Source organism: Apodemus sylvaticus, chromosome 8 (genome assembly GCF_947179515.1).
Source record: "Apodemus sylvaticus chromosome 8, mApoSyl1.1, whole genome shotgun sequence".
NCBI lineage: Eukaryota > Metazoa > Chordata > Mammalia > Rodentia > Muridae > Apodemus > Apodemus sylvaticus.
The window spans coordinates 28,213,800-28,235,374 of NC_067479.1; the positions used below are offsets into that span (position 1 = coordinate 28,213,800).

The window sequence follows — 21,575 nt, forward strand, 5'->3', positions numbered from 1 at the left end:
ACAATAGCAACAATAGTATGAGTTAATACTAATGAACAAATTTATTGTGCCAACTACAATGTTTCTATATACTTTAAAATATTTACTTATTTATTTTTCACATGTGGTGGTGATTAAAGGAGGGAGTTGTCATGGTACACACCTGGAGGTCAGCAAGGACCTTACAATTGTTTTATTTTATCTTCAACAATGATTGTTCTGGAAACTGAACTCAGTTCATCAGACTTGCCTGCTCATCCCTATATCTACTCTGCCACCTCACCATGCCCAGTTCTATTTTACAATGACTCTTCTCAATCTCTGGATATAATGGCTGTACATATAAGGTTTGTGAGGGAGATATGGTAGCAGTGATTTCAGGGTCCTGGATGACTGACTATAAGGACATATGACTCACAAAGTGGGCTTATACACAGAAGGAATGTTTCATAGGAAGTATGTCATTGATCAACTTTGGGTAACTGTATAATATTAGATTGAGAATGGTTTTAATAATCCTTCTGACATAGTTCATTACTTTGTACTGTCATCTTTTGCTTTCTGTTGTCAAAAAATCTGGTTTTCAAGAGAGACATTTTTATAATCATGTAGCTGAAGTTCTGACCTAGAACCTTAGTCTACTAATGTCTTGGGCGAATCTCTGAGCCCTCTGAGTGAACCTTTCTCTTTTAAGTTTTAATATTTTGTTGGGCAACAGAATTGCTTCTAGTCTTCCTCAGCTGGGAAGTTTTACTCATTTTCTCCAGGGCACGTTATTTGGCAGAAAATTTGCTCTGTAGTTTTCAGAATAAGTCTGAGTAAAACTCCAAAGGAGAATAAAGCACCTTTTACTCACAGATAGAACAGTTATGTCTAGGACTTGGTTTTCATATGAGAATTTCTGGAAGTCCTCTCATACGCTGTCTGAATTGTAGATACCGCAATAACACTGATAGACCCATTGCAGGGTCACCTGCCTCTGCAATTGGATGAGGAGATGTATCTTCAGGGGGAATAACGATAAAGAATGAAAATAAAATATTTTAGCTGATAACAATTTGTGTACGAATACAAACATCAAGCTTCACTTTAATATAAATCTGTGGATAATCAACCATTGTCTTTTACCATTGTTGTGCCCCAGACTAAGCCTTAAAACTATTTTTCTTAGAGCCATTATCCAACTTTAGTGTTATGAGACTATAAAGACCCTTTAGAGAAAAAAATTAGGCTTGAAACCTTGCACTCTAAACTGTAATATAAAATGTCATGGCACTGTGCAGATATAGCCCTTCAACACGATACCACATGGTTACTGTGACAGTTTGTACACCACCTACCTGTAGACCCAACAGGATTTACATACATCGAGATTACAGTGACTGGTAGTTAAATGTTGTCTTAAGAACTTGAAGATGTTGTGAACACTGCTTGGCATTGCTTTTTTCCAGCCTCCTGCTGCACTGACTCTGAATTGGCAATCTGTATTTATGTTGTTATTGCACAAACTTATTCCTGGCAATACCTTCCCTTTGCATATGGATCAGCCTGGTCCTCGTGCAGACTTTAGTTCACACTGAGCTCCTACTGATGTGCTTTAATTTAAAGTCTAAATTTTAAACAGCTTACACATAGTGTCTATAGAGCATAAGATCCTAAAAGCTAATGTTTTTCATACACAATCAGCCAAAACAGGTCATACAGCCCCATTAGCTTCAGTTAGCAATAACTATAACAAAAGAATCAAGTAAATGTTAATGCTCCCAGCATTAACATCCTTTACAAACTGATATTAATAAAAAAATCACACAGGTTAGAGCTTAACATTATTCAACATGTTTATTTGTAATGATTATTTCGTATTTAAGAACACCAAAATATCGTGTCTTGTCACCTAAGGACAATAATAGTTTAATAGTAATTTATTTTAAACAGCTACTGATAATATAACCAATCAACACATTAAGTAGTGCCAACATTGGCATCTTGCTAAATAATCTCTAGACAGTGCACAGAGAGTACATCTTTCAAAGATAAGTCAACAAGAGCAATCAGAGCAGAAAATTAGAATTTAGTATCTTAGAATTAAAATACAGCTAAACTAAAGTTTTAATTGGGGTGATCTAAAAGGGCACTTGATGCAATGATCTCTTTCATTTGTTACTAATTGTTTGTTCCTGGTGCAGAAGAAACCTATACAGGAATGTTACTGAATTCAGTTAAGATGTCAGTTTCCTTAGAAGCTGTGTTTTATTATTAGGCAATGATCGAGAAGGGGTGGAAGACATGCCACAGAGAAATACTTCTCTTGCTTGTTTTCTATACAAGAATTAAGCCAGAAAACTCTAAGTTGAATAAAGCACACAATAATTATATATGTATGTGTATATATATATACTGATTATATATATTTAATTATACATATCTAATTAAAATGGCTTATGAGAGTATTAAGAGCTGTTCTGCTGGAGACAGGTTATCTTTCTGTTGTGGTTCAAGTCAAGCTAAAGTTGGTTCAAAAGTTTTCACACTGACTCTTAAAAAGAGTTGAATCCTTGAGAATGTCTAAAGCCAATGGCATTAAATTCCACCTCCTGTATAATTTCAATGGCAAATTTCAGACTGGCACATTCACAGACCATGACAAAACACTTTATACTCCAAATATAGCATGTTGCATTGCTGAATTCATGGTGATAGAATTTTTAACAGCAATTTTCAGTAATAACTTTGGACCTAAATAACTTCTCTGACAAAGCACACAGGATTTTTTTATATAGAGAGACTATGTGCTTACATTTTATGTTTAAAATATGAAGGAACTGCTAAATTTGATGAAAATTATTCATCATGAAATTGCATATCCCTACAATCAGTTAGTTGAAAGGCTAAGTAAGTTTTGTTTTCACTAAATTCTTTTTTAGTTACTTGCCTGTGAAATGCTCTTTATGTTATTTTCACATTATTTCAGTATTTTGAAGAACTTCATAAAGATGACTGATGGCAAATTTTTTGTTCTAGATGCTTTAAATATATTATACATCTCAAAAATATAGCAGTTTTTTAATTTTAATATTTTAATATTTTTAAATTATAGGAATGGTTTGGGTTATTGGAGACAGAGTGCTAACTAGTAACAAATATCCTTGCCTTTGTCAAAAACTTACATTACAGTGAAAGAGGGATTTATAAACCAGTGAACACATAGATATCTAGTAATATTACTTAATTGTGAATACAAAGATAATGGTTAAGAAAGTCTAGCAATATCTGCTTGAAGGGCTATTTCTTTTTGGGTGATCAGAGAGGTCCTCTTCTGAATTGTGGCTTTGAGCAAAGGTAAAGTAAAATGAGGGTGTGAATCATGTGACGACCTAGAGGGAAGGAGAAAGCTTCCTATAGCAGACACAGATAGTAGAACTGAAGATCACATGAAAGACAGCTTTAGAGGTTTGTCCTTGCTGGGGAATGGATAATTTGAAGACAGTGTCAGCCTACCAGACCATACTCAGATAGTATGTTTTCTGTAGAACTGCTTTTTGTCCATTTGTGTCCTGTAGGATGCTTTTCTGTGACACTTACTACCTTTTTTTAAAAAAAGCTAAATAGTCCAATTCAAACCAATGAACCCACATGCCATAAATATTTGTTTTTCTAAAATAGTATAATTAGATTGAGAAGGGTTTTGTTTTGTTTTGTTTTAGTTGTAGTATTTATGGATTTGTGCATTCTGGATGAATTTACGGGAATTAAATACATCTATGTAACTAACAAACTAGGTTTTATATCAAAATATCCTTATGCTGAATACCTTATTTGTACAGGGCCTCTTGAAAGTTGCCATAGACAATGCCAGGGCTCAAGAAAAACAGGTCCAGCTGGAAAAAACAGAGCTGAAGATGGATTTTTTAAGAGAAAGAGAACTAAGAGAAACTCTTGAGAAGCAGCTGGCCATGGAACAAAAGAACAGAGGTATCTGTGAAACTCCACACAAGCCCAGTAATTTCAGTGAAATATTTAACATAATAATATTGTTCTGTGTTTGGTTATTCACTTTAATTTTTATAACATTGCTTGTAAGAGAACTTAGAATAGCCCTTGATTCCTGAGTTTATTGTATTTATGAATGTTCAAAGTTCATACTGTCTTCTGTTTTCTACCTCGGGGCATTGGGTATATCTATCCGTATAATTGATCATATAATTTTCATTACGTAGAGAATTTATTGAATTCGTATTCTTTAAGATAAGATGAAAGCTCTGATGAGGAATGTCACATTCACTCGCAGTTGCTCTCTGAAAACCTCAGGAGCTAAAGTCATCAAACTAAAATAGAAAAGACTGTTTATTCAAGCAAAGCAGGTTTGGTAAGATATTTATCAAATGAAATAGAAGCTTGATGAATATCTGAGCAAATAACTGAAGTTAAGTGTTTGGATAATTTTCCTTCTGAATGCTTCATTTTCATCCAACAAGGTCAAGTACATAAAATACAGACCACAATGAATTCTTATTGGATAAAAATAATGGCATTATTGATCTGCAAATTGTTTCTTTTACAATATTGTACTGGTCATCGATAACTAATTTTGAAGGTCATTCATATTTGTATATGAATTTATACATGAATTTGAAGATGACAACCAATCCCTCCTTTGATTCAGCTATGTCATTTCACAAAATCTATAGAAAAGGGTGATTTCCCTTTCTTTAATTTTATAAGTATCCATTATAAATTCATCGACTGTCCCCCTTTCATGTTTGAGGTGGTCATTTAAAGACCATTGTTTTGTTTTAGAATTTCCACGGTTGTTTCATTAGATGTTATGAATCAATAGCTAGCAGGTTTCTGAATTCAGCTTTTTAGACACAGCGTCATACATCAATCACATAACACTCGTTTAGCATATAACGTGGTATAAAATAGTGAGTATGCATAGATTTAAAGACTAAAATATTTCAAGCATGGTAAATTTTGATAATAGATGTTTGTAAAGGGAATAAGGAAGTTTGAGCAAAGAGTTGAGTCTGTGGATCCATTTCTCATGAGATAGCCATGATTCTATTTTCTTCCTAGCCTGAAGAAGATTTATATACATACAAATATATATGTACACACACACACACACACACACACACACACACGACTGACTGATAGGCCTTAGGATTTTTAAAATAACGTTTGGAGACTAGCAAGTTTAGTAAGAGATGTTGTCTTCAGTATTATTCCTTTAACCACTAGAGGGCAAAACATCTACAGATCACATCCTGAATCTCCTCCCATTTAATTAACTTCCAAAAGTAAGCTGAAAATAATAATTATTCACACTTACCTACTATTAAGGTATCTACTCATGAAGCGTGTTATCCTTCAGACAACTGGTGCAGTCTTATTTCTGGCAATCATATAGGAGGAAACTGAGTGGCAAATGGTTCAGTACTGCATATCCAGGTCACATGATCATGTGCTATTTATAAACATGTTTCAAACCTACTATATATTTTCATAGATAAATATTTAATTGTATTTAGATAAAGAACTGCAGTAACAGTAAAATAAGAAATTGTTTCATTCTTTAATAAAGAAAATTAGCATTAGTTTGAAATCATTGTCATTTATTTCAAAGATAAGAATGTAGTCAATGCATATTGGGATAAAAAGCCAATGAGATCAAGGGTTGATGGGCTACCATCAATGTAGACTTAAATGACGATACGAATGAGACGTGGGGAATAGAAACTGAAACTACACATTTACTAGAATATTTTCCTACGTATTCTAGTAGTAATACATGCCGATTAAATATGAAATTAAGTAAATTCATTGTTCTTCTTCAATGGGTAGCAAGAAACAGAAGACTTGCTCTTTATATCCAAAAGATTAACTTTGTCATAGTGATGTTGTCACACATCTAGAGTGGTTATTAATCATCTAGATAGACATAATGATAAAGAACTTATATTTGCCACCACTTCTACCTAAGTCAATCAACACAGGTGTAGACAGTAAAAACAGTTTAAGTCTATGAATGTACATTTTGATTTTTATGTTGTTATTATTTGTTGATTATCATTAGACACCACTATTCTAATCATCAAATGGGAGAAAATGTATCATAACCAACTTCAGTATCATACAGTTTTCATACAAAACCATATTATCAGTAGAACATTATAACTTTAAGGAAGGTTTTGTTTCCACTGTGATTTCAACAAAATAAAACTAAAAATTTTTTTTTGAAATATGCTAAAGTATCACCTAGGAAGGAATCATTTTTAGAAAAACATAATATTGTTGATTATGTTGATATTATAATTATATTATAATTATGATAAGAAATGACTACTTCTATGTATTAATAACATAAGTAGGTCATTCCTCATATACATAAAATATTCTATATTTTATAAAATCAGAAGTAATAATTATTAAAATTCTAGTTGGTGTTCATTTTTTTTTTTATTTCTGATTTCTTTCAGCAGCATTTGTGGAGATACTGCCTCCTGAGAAGAGGGACACACACACAACAGTACGCACTTTTGTGTGTGCTGCACAAAAAATGGGCACTATTGAGTGTGCTCTGCAGTGACCTTATTCCAAAAAGAGACTAAGCCACAACTTTTATTTTAACAAGTTACCCGTATGAATGAACACAATTGTGTACTATAGTTAGCACCCTCTGTTAAATTTATCTCTTTATAGGAAAAGTAAGTTACTCTTGTAATCATCTAAGGCTTAAATAAAGAACTGGCTTTTATGAACATATTTTGTAGGTTAGGTTATTTAACCTAAAACATTATTTTAGGTTAAGTTGAGACTTTGGATTTCCTCTTTGTAGCCAGACTCTGTTCTGTAAGGAAAGATGAGTATTATAAGGATTATTGACCGTTTGTAAATCAGCACCATGACAAACCCGAAAAGTAATCTTCAGGTCTCTTTTCCAGCCATAGTCCAAAAGAGGCTAAAGAAGGAAAAGAAAGCGAAGAGAAAACTGCAGGAAGCATTAGAATTTGAGACAAAACGCCGTGAGCAAGCAGAGCAGACACTGAAGCAGGCAGCTTCAGCGGACAGTCTCCGGGTCTTAAATGGTGAGAGCGTGCATGTTTTTGTATATCCAACATTGATTTGCATTAGTGGAAGGACAATGTTGGACATGTGCTTGTGAGTGTGTGTGTGAGTCTAGGTTTCATGCCCTATTCAGCAAATGCTTTATTTGATAGGTGATTTGATCATTTTGTTATTTGATCTCATTATCTGGGGCTTGGCATTGCTTTTCTGCTTAACAAAATCCATTTCTACAGAAAAATGATACAAGGTTAATTTAAGAACCCCTACAATTTTATTTCATTTATCTATCTAGATGGTCTGAAAATTCTTTAGTTACTGTTTTTGTCAAATCTTGAAAAGATGAGAACGATGTATGTGGTTTTAATTCTGTATCAAAGGAACAGGTAGCTCTTGTTTTTAAAAGACAATAGGAATCAAATGAAACCTATGTCCTTCTTACCCCTCTGTGCCTTTAGACTCCCTGACCCCAGAGATAGAAGCTGACCGCAGCGGAGGCAGGGCAGATGCTGAAAGGACAATACAAGGTAGGAATTTGCAGAAGGCTATAAATCTAGATCTGGCTATATGAGCTTTTCCTCAGCTTTAGGACGCTATTCAAGCATGTAGCCTACCATCTGGGCCACATCAAAACAAGTTCAAACAAGGTCAAGTTCATCTTGCTTGTTTATATGAGTGAATTCATTTTGTGCTGATAGATTTTCTTTAAATTAACAGGTCATTTCTGTTTATATAATGCAATTAAAAAGGAATAATTAATTTTAAACAATGTATGATTTAATCTTGGACACAGTAAACGTGTTTTATTGAGTGTTTGAGGCACAATCTAATTCTGGCAGGCTTTATAACTTCTATTCTGCATAAAGTCATATACTATACAAATAGTTTTAAAATGTAAATGTGTCTACTCATTTTGGTGACAGGCACTGCAAGATACATATTAAATAGATTAACTAAATGCTAAGAATAAGAATTATTGTTTAGGCCCTATGTGGGTCTTCATATGTTCTATATAATATAATATTCATTTTAATAATGAAGCTATGCTGAGAAAGATCATATATAGGATAGTAAGGAGGTTGTGGTAAACAACAGAAAGCTAGAAATGGGATACTGTGTAGCCTTTGGGACTGAGCACAAATGAAATCAGAAAGCAACATTTACTTTCCAAGACCCGTTCTAGATAACAAATCCACTAACATGAATACTGATACAGGAAAAAGAGCATTTGTTTTCTATTCCAAGTGAAGATGATTCTTCAAGGGGAAATCTAAATGATTAATGGCCGTAATTTTCCCAGCTGCTTTTGCTTTACATTTTAAGTTCAATCATTTTTAGGGCACCATTTGATACTAATTGTGTTACTTACTCAGTCAGCTCCAAAAGCGTCAGCCTTTGGCTTAGTGCAAAAGATACACACTTGTTTTGTATCACATAACCTAGTAAATAATCATCTAAATTTTGAAGAAATGTTCCTGGGGATATAATGTTACATATTAAGCCAATATTTACCTTTTCTAACTTCATAATAATTAGTTTTAATTAATAAGACTTGAATAATATGCTATTAGGAAATATTTTATAGGATAGAAGATGAATGAAGTTCTAGATGCGAAAATCTATCTCCTTTTAAACAGACTGATACATTGCAGTGCACTTACACACATCTTTTCGAACATATGAAAGAACATACATAGGAGGAAAAGTTACTCTCGCCAGAATGCCAATTCTCACTATCAGAAATGAGACCCTCAATACATGTGGAAGTAATATAATACCAGTTGTAGTGTGTTTACACAAGGGATTATGCATACTCTAATTCAGATAATATGAGGATATGCTAGTAAACCTCAGACACTCCAGCTTGATATAATATATATGTAATATTCCACTTAACACAGGCAAAAGTTATAAAGATCACATATCTCTATATGTTCATTGTTATTCATTGTTAGTATTGATGAAGCAACAGCTATTTTTTCCTTACTTTTCTTTTTTTGCACTTGGCTGAGGTGCCACAAGCCTGTGATTTCTAGAACGTTAGAAAGTGAGGCAGAAGGATTTCAAGTGGTAGATTTCAACTGGGCTATTTAGTGAAATTATTTTACAAAAAACTGAAATCATGCCAAATGTGTTGCTTATATATCACAGAATATATCTGGCATAATCCACAGGCAACAGAATTTGGGTCATTAATGAAATTGTTCCTAATTTCATTTTAAATTCTAAAGCTCACATATATCCAAATCTGCATTTTAATATAATAAAGTCTTGCTGTATAAGACTATTAAAAATGCCAAATTTGTATTGCTATGATTTACATGTTCTGAAAAAGACTAATTATTTTATTTTCATTCTTTTACTTCCAAGAATTAAACCAACTGAATGAAGTAGTGAACATAACCAAATCACTTCAAAATTTGAAAAACAAAATGTTTTCATAATAATTTTAAACCTAATATAAATGATTATAAAATGATTATTATTATTATTTATTAATCATTCTATTAGTTTACATCTCAAACGATATCCCCCTTCTGGGTTAGCCTTCCACAATCCCCATCCCACGTCTGCCCTCTCCTCCTCCCCTTTGCTGCTATGACTGTGCTCCCAGCCCATCCACTCACTCCTGCCCTAACAGTCCAGCATTCCCCTATTCTGAGTCACCAAACCTCCACAGGACCAAGGGTCTCCCTGCCCACTGATGTCAGACAAGGCCATCCTGTGCTACACATGCAGCTGGAGCCCTGGAGCCCTCCCTGTACTCTTCTTGGTTGGTGGTCTAGTCCCTGGGAGCTCTGGGTGGTCTTCCTATGGGGTTGCAATCCCCTTCTACTCCACCAGCTCCCCCACCAGGATCCCTAAACTCAGTCTGCTGGTTGGAACCAAGCATCTACATCCGTGTTGGTCGTTGGTCGGGTGCTGGCAGGACCCCCCACTCCCCGGCCCCAGGAAACAGCCATACCACGTTCCTGTCAACAAGCTCCTGTTGGCAGTGCACACATTTGGTGTCTGAGGACAAGATGCATCTCCAGGTGGATCAGTTCCCGGATGGCCCTTCCATCAGTTTCTGCTCCATGTTTTGTCCCTGTCTTTCCTTTGGAGAGGAACATTTCTGGGTTAAAATTTTTGAGATGGGTGGGTGGCCCCATCCCTCAAATGGGGGCCATGCCTATCTACTGGGGTGCTCTCTACAGATTTTATCTCCCCTTTGTTGTGCATTTTGGCTAAAGTCAACCCAACCGGGTTGGCTTCTGGGAACCTCTTGCTTCCCTGGCATCTGGGACTCTCCAGTGGCTGCCTCCAGTTCCTCAGCCCCCACTGCTACAGATTTCCTGATTCTCTGTGCCACTCTCCTGTCCCCTCCATTCCTGATCCTGTCCGCCTTTTCCCACCCTCTTCTATCTCCCTCCCAGCCCACACCCCGACATACCTTCTGTGATCATCCAGTTCCCTCTTCTATGGAGGATTTATATTCCTTTCGATTGTAATTTTCAAAATGCAGTTTTTATTCCTAACTTGCTTTGTGGTGTTCAAATTTTGCTTAATGAGTTTTGCAAGTTATGAGTTTAAAAATAAAATTCATGAGATGAAAAACTTTATACCTATTAATTAGTTTCCTCTGTCTCCCTCCCCCCTCCTCCTCCTCCTCTTTCTCCTCCTACTCCTTCCCTTCCTTTGGTCTCAAAGATTTTAGACCAGGCTGTCCTGGAACTTACAGACGTCTATCTGCCTGTCTCTGCCTGCCGAACGCTGGTATTAAGGCACACATCACCACCCTCTCCGTCCCTACTCTTTCTATTATAATTACTTTAGTTGTGGTTTTCCTATTTAATACTTTTAAAATAATACCAATACCAGATTTTCCCCCTCTTACTCCATTGAGGAATAGTAAGGGCTTTTTTCCTTTCTTTTTTGTTTTATTTAGTTTTGAATATTTTTGTTCTTAACATCACGACTAACATAACACATTTATAATGTATAGCAGAAGAAAATTAACTGTGAAAACAAAGAGAGTTGAGTAGTTAAAGTTGAGGTCTGTTTAAGTGATGGGTGGAAAAGGCAGTTAAGAATGAGTCCAAACTCATTTCTCATTCATAAACAGGTCTCTGTCATGCATTTTGGGAGCTGTGGGGCAACTGCCTGTTCACAGGTTAATAATAAAAAAGTGTAATAAAAACAAAACAAAACACAAACCAACCAACCAAACAAACAAACGAACCCAAACCTCCTTGATTCAGTCTCTCATCCAGAGTCCCCAAGCCCAGCCCCAGTGCTAGGCTCAGCTGCTTTCTTATTCCCCATCCAACCATAAGAGAAATCGTTCTCTATTCTGAAATGACTCATCTGAATTGGTAAACAAAACAAAACAAAACAAAAATAACCTGCAATTTTTATGCTCGTTATGTATTTTTAAGACTTTAGTCATAAATAATGCCATTATTGGCACTGGAGAGAGTCATCTCGATGTTGGGTACTTAACGACCACTCATATGCCGGATAATTGTGGTCGTAGAAGCTCCTAGGTTAGACTAGACAGTGTCTCATAGGCATTTTGTATTGTCATTTCCAATAAATCAAAAATATAAGAAAAAATAAAAACATAATGGTTTAGGAAATATTCCTAAGGAATAAAATCATTAATCGTTTAACGTTTCTTGACTAGTGAGATAAATCTGTTTATACTAAACAAGGAAAAATTCTGCATTGTAATATTTCTCAATGCGGAGTGAATATCTAAATATTTAAAAGCAATTTGTTTCAGGACCTGATTTACATTGCAATTAGGCCTTCCATGTTCTGACTTTTAACAATCATCCATATCCTAATTTCTGCTGGAGTTTGAAAAGCATACTCTAGTATATGTTTTATAAGATTCTGTATAACACATATACAGAATTCATATACATATTCAGTTTTTATACGGTTTACGTGTAGTCAAAAACTATGGTCCCAAACTTTACTTTCACGCTGATATATATATGTGTGTGTGTGTGTGTGTGTGTGTTTGTATAAATGTGAGTTTATATATATATATATACATATACATAAATGTGAGAGTATATGTGTGTATATATATACATAAATGTAAAAGTATATGTGTGTATATATATAAATGTGAAAGTATATGTGTGTATATATATATAAACATAAAAGTATATGTGTATATATATACACATATATGTTATGCATATATACACTCATATATACATATATACATATTATATATACACACACACATATATATAAATATATGTCTACATATATATGCTGTAAATGTAAAAACATGATTACTTTATTCATTTAAATACCCTGCCCATGATATTCTCTTGCTAGCCAATAACATCCATCTTTTTAAATTTCTAATCTCTTTCTAATTTTTTATTTTTTAATTTTATTTAATCTTTTTTTAATACTCCAGATTTTATTCCCCTCCTGGTTTACTCTTTGATATTCCCCATCTCAAACCTCCCCTCACCCCCTGTCTCCACAAGGATGTTCTTACTCCCACCCCAACCCTTCCAGAACTCTCCACTCCCTGAGGCCTCCAGTCTCTTGAAGGGTAGGTGCAACTTCTCTGACTGAGTCTAGACCCAGAAGTCCTCTGCTGTATGTGTGTTGGGGCCTCATATTAGCTGGTATGTGCTGCCTGGTTGGTGGTCCAATATCTGAGAGATCTCATGGTCCAGGTTGAGACTGCTGGTCCTCCTATAGGGTCGTCCTCCTCCACAGCTTCTTCCAGACTTTCCCTAATTCAACCACGAGGTTCAGTAGCTTCTGTCCATTGATTGGGTGTAAGTATTTGCATCTGACTCTTTTAGCTGCTTGTTGGGTCTTCTGGAGTGTAGTCATAATAGGCCCATTTTGTGAGCACAACATAGTCTCAGTAATCCTGTCAGGCCTTGGGGCCTCTCCTTGAGCTGGATGCCAATTTGGGCCTGTCACTAGACCTCCTCTTCCTCTGGTTCTTCTCTATTTTTGTCCCTGCAGTTCTTTCAGACAGGAATGGTTATAAGTCAGAGTTTTTGACTCATAAAAACTGTGGTAAGGCAATTCCATTCCTCACTCAATGTCCTGTCTTTCTGCTGGAGGTGGCCTCTACAATGTAGAGCATTTCATCTAAGGTCCTTCTCTTTGAGTCCTAAGTCTATTGCCTCCCAGGCCTCTGGTACATTCTGAAGGTTCCCTCACCTCCTACCTCCCGAGGTTGCCTGTTTCTGTTCTGTCCTCAGGACTTCAGTCCTATTCCCCCTACCCAATACCTGATCATGTTCCCCTCTTCCCCTCCCTGTCCCCTTTCTCAACCAGGTGTCCCTCACTATATCTATATATCTTTATCTCTCTCTCTCTCTATATATATATATAGATATATATATAGAGAGAGAGATATAGATATCTATATATATATATATATATAGAGAGAGAGAGAGAGAGAGATCATCGAATCCTTCAAACTTACATACACATGTTTAGTTGCATCAGATTATAGTATATGATTGTCTATTTGCTTGCCTCAGAATGATCTCAGTGCACACACCTGGCTTGCCACTGTCCTTTGACCTGGTTTAAATCTGTCCTCCTTACTACCCACTGAGAAAGGATTGAGGCTCACCTTCCTTCCTCTCCAGAATTCCTTCATTCTAATGTTCATTCATACCTCCTACCTGTCTATGTCCCTAATGTAATAGAATTATTATTTTTCCTTTCCTAGCAACCATACTGATGTTTTCCTCACCTGAGGGACAGTTTAGACCCTTTGTGGCAGACTTGTCCATCCTCACAGTCTTGATTTAAAAGTTATTGTATCCAAGAGTACTTCCCTGTCCTTTCGTCTCTCTGCCCCTGGAGTTCCTTCTGGCTGCTCAGAACTCTTCTTTCTGTTAGAGGTGGGAGCTTTCTGTGCTTCCTCTGGACTGAGCTGCACAGTGCCAGTGCTGCGCTGTTCAATGTCCTTCAGCTGGAGCTGGAGTTGAGCCGTTACCATCCAGTTTGGTTCATGACTGTGACCCTGCTGTCTGGTGGAATGTTAGCCACGGAGTAAGACATACTGCTTATCCTCGAAGGCAGTAGATCAGGCTTTGGAAGACAGGACCAATAATAAATGTTGTGTATGTGAATATCCCTCAAGGATGATTTTCCAGACTTCAGCTGGAAGAACTGATAGGAAGGGGAAAAAAGGTGATGTGATTGTGACCAAGAATGTCCAACGTGTGAGAACAGATTCTCACAGAAACAATGGTTTCATTAGATGGGTGAATTAATGGCTTCTTTTTTCTTTGTACTTATTCTTTGTATTTGATCTGATTTGTATTTTGTAATTTTTTTTTTACTTATATTCAATATTCCATTTTAAATTTATATTTTGCCATCCTATAATCATAGTTACTGTATTAGTTTGGGTCCTCTAGAGTCACAGAACGTATGGATAGTCTTATATAGTTAGGGAATTTGTTGATGACTTACAGTCTATAGTCCAACTCCCCAACAATGGTCAGCAGCAGCTCTGGATGAAAGTCCAAGGATCTAGCAGTTTCTCAGTCCCACGAGGCAAGCAGGCAAGGAAGAGTGAGAGAGAGTAAATCTTCATTCTTCCAATGTCCTTATATATCTCCAGCAGAGGGTATAGCCCAGATTAAAGACTGTAGGTCTCCAACAGAGGGTGTGGCCCAGATTATTGGCGTGTGGGTCTCCAGCAGAGGGTGTGACCCAGATTAAATGTGTGTGCATCCATACATTTAATCCCAAATGATCTTGAACTCAGAGATCTCCTTGTCTTAGTCACATGCTTCAAGATCTCCATACCAAGATCCAGGTCAGAAACTTCTTTCTCTGAGCCTCCAAATTAGGATCATAGGTGAGCCTTCCAATTCTAGACCATAGTTCATTCCAGATATAGTCAAGTTGACAACCAGGAATAGTCACTACAGTTACCAAGAAATTTAATTTAATTTTCGTACATTAACTTCACAGTTCTTTTACTTTTACTTAAAAATAATTAAACATTGAGCATTATACCCTTTATAAATTCCAACATAATGTTATAATAATGTATCTAACATTTCACATATATATGCAGAGATTTTCCAAAATGATTTAAAACTTTTACTTCCCTTATAGAATTTATTCTCATTTTTATGTAATATCTTGCCATTTGTTTTTTTAAAATCAATGTTAAGTATGAGCTGTAGTTCATCTGACATCTTACTCTGTCTGCAAGTTATGCTTACAAAATCTTGACTTCACTTGAAAGTACATCTCTTTTATTTACATCCAATAGCCTTAATCAAAACTACTTGGCTTTTTATTCTCTTTTTGATTGATCTCAGATCACAGAAAACCAAATACTATTCCAATGAAAACACATAAAAAGCTTGCCTTCACATTCAGTCTTTTTTATTTTTTTTTAAAAAAATCTTCTTTCTGCTTTCTAGATATTTGAAGATGCATGCTGACTTTTAAATTATTCATCTATTCAACAAATACATTTTAGCATTGATGTTATGCCAAGAACACTATCTTGATGTTATTGCCTTAGTATTGGGAAAGGAATTTATGACAGAATGAAAGTCTTTGTTGGACAAAGTTGGAAACTGAGGCTTAATGAAGGAAATTGGCTTATTAACAGTTGCAGTGAGAGAATTTGTCAGTTAGAATTGTAATGGGTTCCAGTTGTTTGATATATCACTATATTTTTTTCCCTGAGTGTTTATAGATTGTGCTTGTTAAATGATGTCCTTCTTTTCCTGTAAAGAGGATTGCTATTTGACTAATAGCTTTCAGCTAGAAAATATTACGATGCAAACACTGCATAGATGTGTGTGTCTGTTTGTACATGCATATGTGTCATGTGTGCATTGTTTGTATGTGATGTGTGTTTTGTGTGTGTGTGTTATGTGTGTTTTTGTGTGTGTTATGTATGTTTTTGTTTGCGTATGTGTGTGTTTTGTATGTGTGTGTGTGTATGTGTGTGTATGTGTATGTGTTTTTGGTGTGTGTGTATGTGTGTATATGTGTGTGTATGTGTGTGTGGTTTTGTGTGTGTGTGTGTTATGTGTGTTTGTGTGTGTGTGTGTGTGTGTGTGCTTTGAACCAGGTTCATACTGTCATAGGCTGATTCAAACTTCCAATTTTCAGCCTCAGCCTGCTGTGCAATGGGAGTCCCAGGTCTGCTCTCCATGTTCAGCTTGAACTCACATGCTTTATTAAGTTTTGTATTGCTTTAAATGTTCTAACATGCGAGCATCCTTCTAAGGCAGTGTTCTCCATTTAGACTTTGTGACGATAACCATTTAGTAAGTATGTGTACATTAGTAATTGATTGGATTCACACTATGCTTGTCAGATCTTCTAGTGAGTACATTTAGAGAAACAATTAAAGGTAGAAAATGTTACTTCTGGGTCAAAGTTCCGAGGTATTAGCCTCCCATGGTGGGGAGGGCGACACAGAACAGAGATGCTATCAGAAGGGAACCTGAGAAGCAGAGAGAAAGAATGCCTATCCGCTCAGTTTCTCTTTCCCCTCATTTCCAATCCATCCAGACCCCCAATCAGTCTGTAGCCAACAACTACAGCCAACAACCCTGAAGGAGGATCCTCTCTTCCGCTCTTCCTTGTTGGAAAGAGCTTTGCAGACACACTATCAATCTGCCAGGCACTTTTCAATTTAATCAAGTCAACAATTAAGATTAGGCAATGGGTTTGAGAACGAATGTTTATGGAGTCATTTCTCCTGTCTTATATAACATTCCAATTAAAAGAAAAAGTGAAGGGAAAGATCAGAGGGGCTAATTAATTCCTTGATTATCAGTCTACCAGTTGGTTGCATTGTTTGGAATTTGCATTGCATGGGAACTGAGATTTAGAAGTCCAAAGAAGGTTGTCCCTGACATAAATTGCAACCTGGACTTACATATTTCTGTTTCAGGATAACTACTTAGAGCCATAACACTCTTGTCAAGTAGCCAGAAGATTGTGAGTAAATTAAATTTGTTACTAGTAACATCCAAAATTATTTACTACTAAAGAACAAGTTCCAATGCAAAGCATTAATCCCTTTTTTGCTATTTACTCTTTTATTAGATATTATGCATATAGCATGTTTATACTCACACACTGGAAACATCTCACTGTAAATGAATAAAGTAACAAAAAACTAAGAAATAAACTATACTTGTATAAAAAGTATATTTTATATACTTATATAAAAGTTTATAGTTTATACTTATATAAAAGAATATAAAAAATTCATCTTCATCCCCAAATCCTAGCATGTAGTAGATTTATCATAAACTTAAATCATCATTAATACATGCATTTTCACATATCACATTGTCCTGGCTAATAGTTTGTCAAATTAATACAAGCTGCAGTCTTCTCTGAAGAAATTCACTCAATTGAGGAGAACACCTTCTTAAGTCTTGCGTATAGCCAAGTATGGAAGAGCCTAGTTCAATGAGGGTAGAGCTATCGTTGGGCCGTTGATCTTGAGTTGTATAAGATGGAAGGCTAAATAATCCCTGCAATGCAAATCAATAAACCACCTTCTTCCATGGCTTCTGCCTCAGTTCTTACTTCCAGGTCTTTGCTTTTACCATTTTCAGTAGATTATGACCCAGATTATAAAATCCAAATATTCCCATTCCTCAACAGGTTACTGTTGACGATGGTGTTTTATCATTGTGATAGAAATCATAACTACTGCACAATTCTTTGGATTCTCATGGAATAAGTGTTTGAATAGAGACTGTTAAAAGGCAAACCCAGACTTGAACTTCAACAGTGCCTAACTGAAGCTTCCTTAAACTTACAACTTTAAACGTCTTCATGACTTTTTAAAGTCTAACATGATTGTCATATATTTATTTTCTGAAAATCCCCTTTCCTGTACTCAAAAACAAACCCCTGAGTTCCCATGGGAGAAAAAATTGTTAACACATCTCTACAGACCCAACAGCTTCTGAACACCAGACTTTCTAGGATTCAAGATCCTTTTTGTTTTTTTTAACTACTTTTCTTCCCTTGACAAAACCAATTTCAGAGGGTTAATACAAATATTAAATAAAGTGACCCATATAGAGCACAGTCCCCACAGAGCTGTTTTTTAGCCATTAATATTAAATGTGATTATTATAACATAGCATATTTGCTTTATAGTTGTCAACTTGTAAGCCCCAAAGTTGTTACATTTTTAAAATATAATTTAAATTTTCATATTTTGGGAAATTGGTCCTTATTTAGTATATAATTTGTAATTCAATTCCATAGAAAACTGCTTATAGAGAGTTTAAAGGAAATAATTTATGTACCTGAAACAAATTTTACATATTAAAAAGTGTTTAAAATAAAAAAAACAAGAGTAGATATTGTAAAATAAAATCAAACAAACAGAAATAATGGTCAAGTACGTTACCTAACCCTCAGTGGCCCTCATTGGGTAATAAATCCTGTTGAGTCATTTGGAAGTAAATGATCAGCCTGAAAATGACCACAACTACTGTTTTCATTTAAGAATGTAAGTTTTTGAATTTTATTATTCAAGCAAAACAAAGCAATAACAAATTAGCTTTTCGTCCTTTGGCACTGATTTGGGGCATTTGGTATTATTTCAATATATTTAGTCAGTTTAAAGTGGCGTTGTTCATGCTAAACAAATGGTGATCATCATCCAAGGCAGTGACCAATAAACAGTTTACGGTTCCACACTGGTGAATCATTACTAAATACTCACTTAGCTAGAATCACAGAGGTTAGCTTCCAATAGTTTCAAGGGTGCACATGTATTTCAGAAAGTATTACATTAATGTTTACTTATAATTTCAGTACATGCTTTGTTATTTCTTGAAAATTGAATTTTTTAAAAGTGCCTATTTTGTAATGTCCTTAGATTCGAAATGCAGAAATCCTCTTCTTTGTTGTGAATACCTTCTTTCACTTAAACTTATTATGCAGAAAATTAATCTTAAGAAACATTAACTATTAAAGGTCTAAAATAGTGTCATATCATATCTATTATTATTACATAAAATTATTTCCTTATTTTGTTGTCATATTGCATATTTGTAATGTATTGGGTATGATTATTTTTTTCTTGCAAAAATACTATAATGAAGGATTGGCATTATGTGAGTTTCAGAGATGTAGTAATTATGTATCACATATATCTAAATTGTTCAGGGTTAACTTGACTTACAAGTTTAGAGAAGAAATGGGCATTTTGCAGGTAAATTTTTATCAGTATTGAAACAGCATTTTTAATACAGAACTAATAATATGTAAGTAATTGAAGTTAACTGGGTCATTTGCAAATATGTTTATGATAGGGTTTTATGCTATATGAAGAACTAAAGTCAAAGGAAGTGATAAGTGGAAACGGAGTAATATGAACAGTGGACCTTAAAGATCAATGCAGTGCTACATCTGCTTTGATTTAGTGTCATAATTACTGAAGTGAAAGAGTGATTAAGCAAAGCATACTAATGAAATTCACAGTTGATCATAGTTTACAAAGCGCAGCATGCATCTGTTTCAACAGTATTCAATAAAAGGGGAACATTTAGGAATTTAAGAATGAGTGAAATAAAACCACCTTTTTCACAAACTGCTTTTAGTAGACAGTAAGAAGGTTAATATTGAATCACATCATGTGTGCACATATCATAGCCTCTACAGCACCTTAGTGTCGATAGTGAGGGACAAACAATGTGTCCAAGAAAAGTATTTAAATAAGACTCTGGTATTGTAATAATTAATACATAACTTTAATTGCTGACACTAAGAATATGAAATAATTTAAGATGTTTATACTAAGTTCACTACTTTAATTTTGGAAGAATCTTATCTTTGTATTTATGAGAAGCATATAAATATTTTTGCTTAGAACTTCAAAATTCTATTCTCATGAGGAAAAATTGATGATATTTATAAACAACTTTTTAGTTATTGAAGATGATAGTGTAAAAGATACAGATAATTCACACCAGTGAATTTTTATCATACACTAAGAATCACTATGTCCACAGTCTTTCTCCTCCTTTATTGTAGCCTGGGCATCTAAGGGAACTTTAATGAACAGAATAAATTCTTTCTAATGAAATGTAAATATAGATTTTTTTTCTTTTTCACACACATACAAACAGAGAGAGAGAGAGACAGACAGACAGACAGATAGAGACAGAGACAGACAGATAGAGGCATAGAAGGACAGTGAGACAGAAATAGAGAGAGAGTAAATATAGATTTTAAAACAGTTTTTTATATTTGAGTATCATTACATATTTTAGCTACAGGCGAGGAATTCTTGTCTTTGCTCATTAAATATGAAATAACTATGAACAAAATTTAAAAATTGATACACAAACAAATGGTTGTGGAAAGTCCATTGTCAACTTATATAGCATATGTCATTTAGACATTCAAGACAAAAAACACCCTCTGATACAGACACTCACTTAGGAAAAAATTAAAACATCATCATTTACACCATAAATATAAAGAGCTTATGGTGCGTATTCCACCTCCCATGGTCAGGGACAGAATGCAGACATGCCACCATAATGTTTTTTTTATTTCTACTGTTCGAACCATATTAATGAGAACATCATTTTGGAGAACTAATTATTTCTATTTGTCTTGTGTCACACTTTCTAATTCCCCTATATTAGCACAGCCAAAGCAAATTAATTGCTTTTCCAGCAGTTGAACCTTGTCCAAGAATGAGCTCACATTCCCTTCCAGTTTCCCTGTTTGTGGGAGTGCATTGTGTCAAAAATTTCTCTTGATACTAAACATAGTCTCAAGAATACCTTTACAGATTTCTGTGTGCTCACTTGATGGAATTTATAAGTTTAAGTGACCCGCCAGGAAAGATAAAGTTCTTAGCTGCGAGATTATACATCAAAACAGTTAAAGTGAAATTAAAATTAAATGAATGAATCTCACTGAAGCAAAAAAAGCAGTAATTAATGGTTCCCTTAATTGTCTTCATAAAATATTTGCATGGGTCTAATTTGCATAATTTGCATGTATTAATTAATCTTTCAAAGGAATTTTGTGCTGAGAGAAGCCAAAAATCTCTTTGTTTTATTTAAGATCTAATGAAATATTTATCTTCTTTAATGAACTTCTCATCTTCATTAAAATAAAAATTGCACAAGTTTGTATGTTTTAAATGTTTTTATAATTGAAGTATTCAAAAAATCTCTTTAGACTTACAACAGCTGAAAAACAAACACATTATTTAGCATTCAGTATCATTTCAACAGTACTTACACTTTAAAAAAAGAAAGTTCAATCACACTTTCTAAAAGGGTGCAAAGCATTTGGTGGATGAAAATTGCTTTTTCGTTTGAAAAATGAAGATTTATAAAGCCTTATTATTTCTTTCAATGGCTATGCTATTTTTATGGCTGAGTTATTAGGCAACAAGGGTCCAGATAAGAAAAAAAAATCAGTTTGTGCAATTGTTCAGGATAAAGTTTACTGGCTAAAAATATTTTAGCTAGTTCAAAGAAACAAGTCTATTAAAATTCACT

At 34.7% G+C, this 21,575-nt stretch overlaps 1 protein-coding gene across 2 annotated transcripts in view; it reads left to right on the plus strand.

Moving 5' to 3' along the window:
• Dach1 (dachshund family transcription factor 1) overlaps positions 1-21,575 on the plus strand; it is a 380,594-nt gene that overhangs the window by 328,539 nt on the left and 30,480 nt on the right. For both annotated transcript variants that reach the window (XM_052190808.1, XM_052190809.1), the window contains 3 exons: positions 3,804-3,951; positions 6,924-7,067; positions 7,503-7,571. In XM_052190808.1, coding sequence (XP_052046768.1) covers positions 3,804-3,951; positions 6,924-7,067; positions 7,503-7,571 — 361 coding nt within the window. The remainder of the gene's footprint in view (positions 1-3,803; positions 3,952-6,923; positions 7,068-7,502; positions 7,572-21,575) is intronic.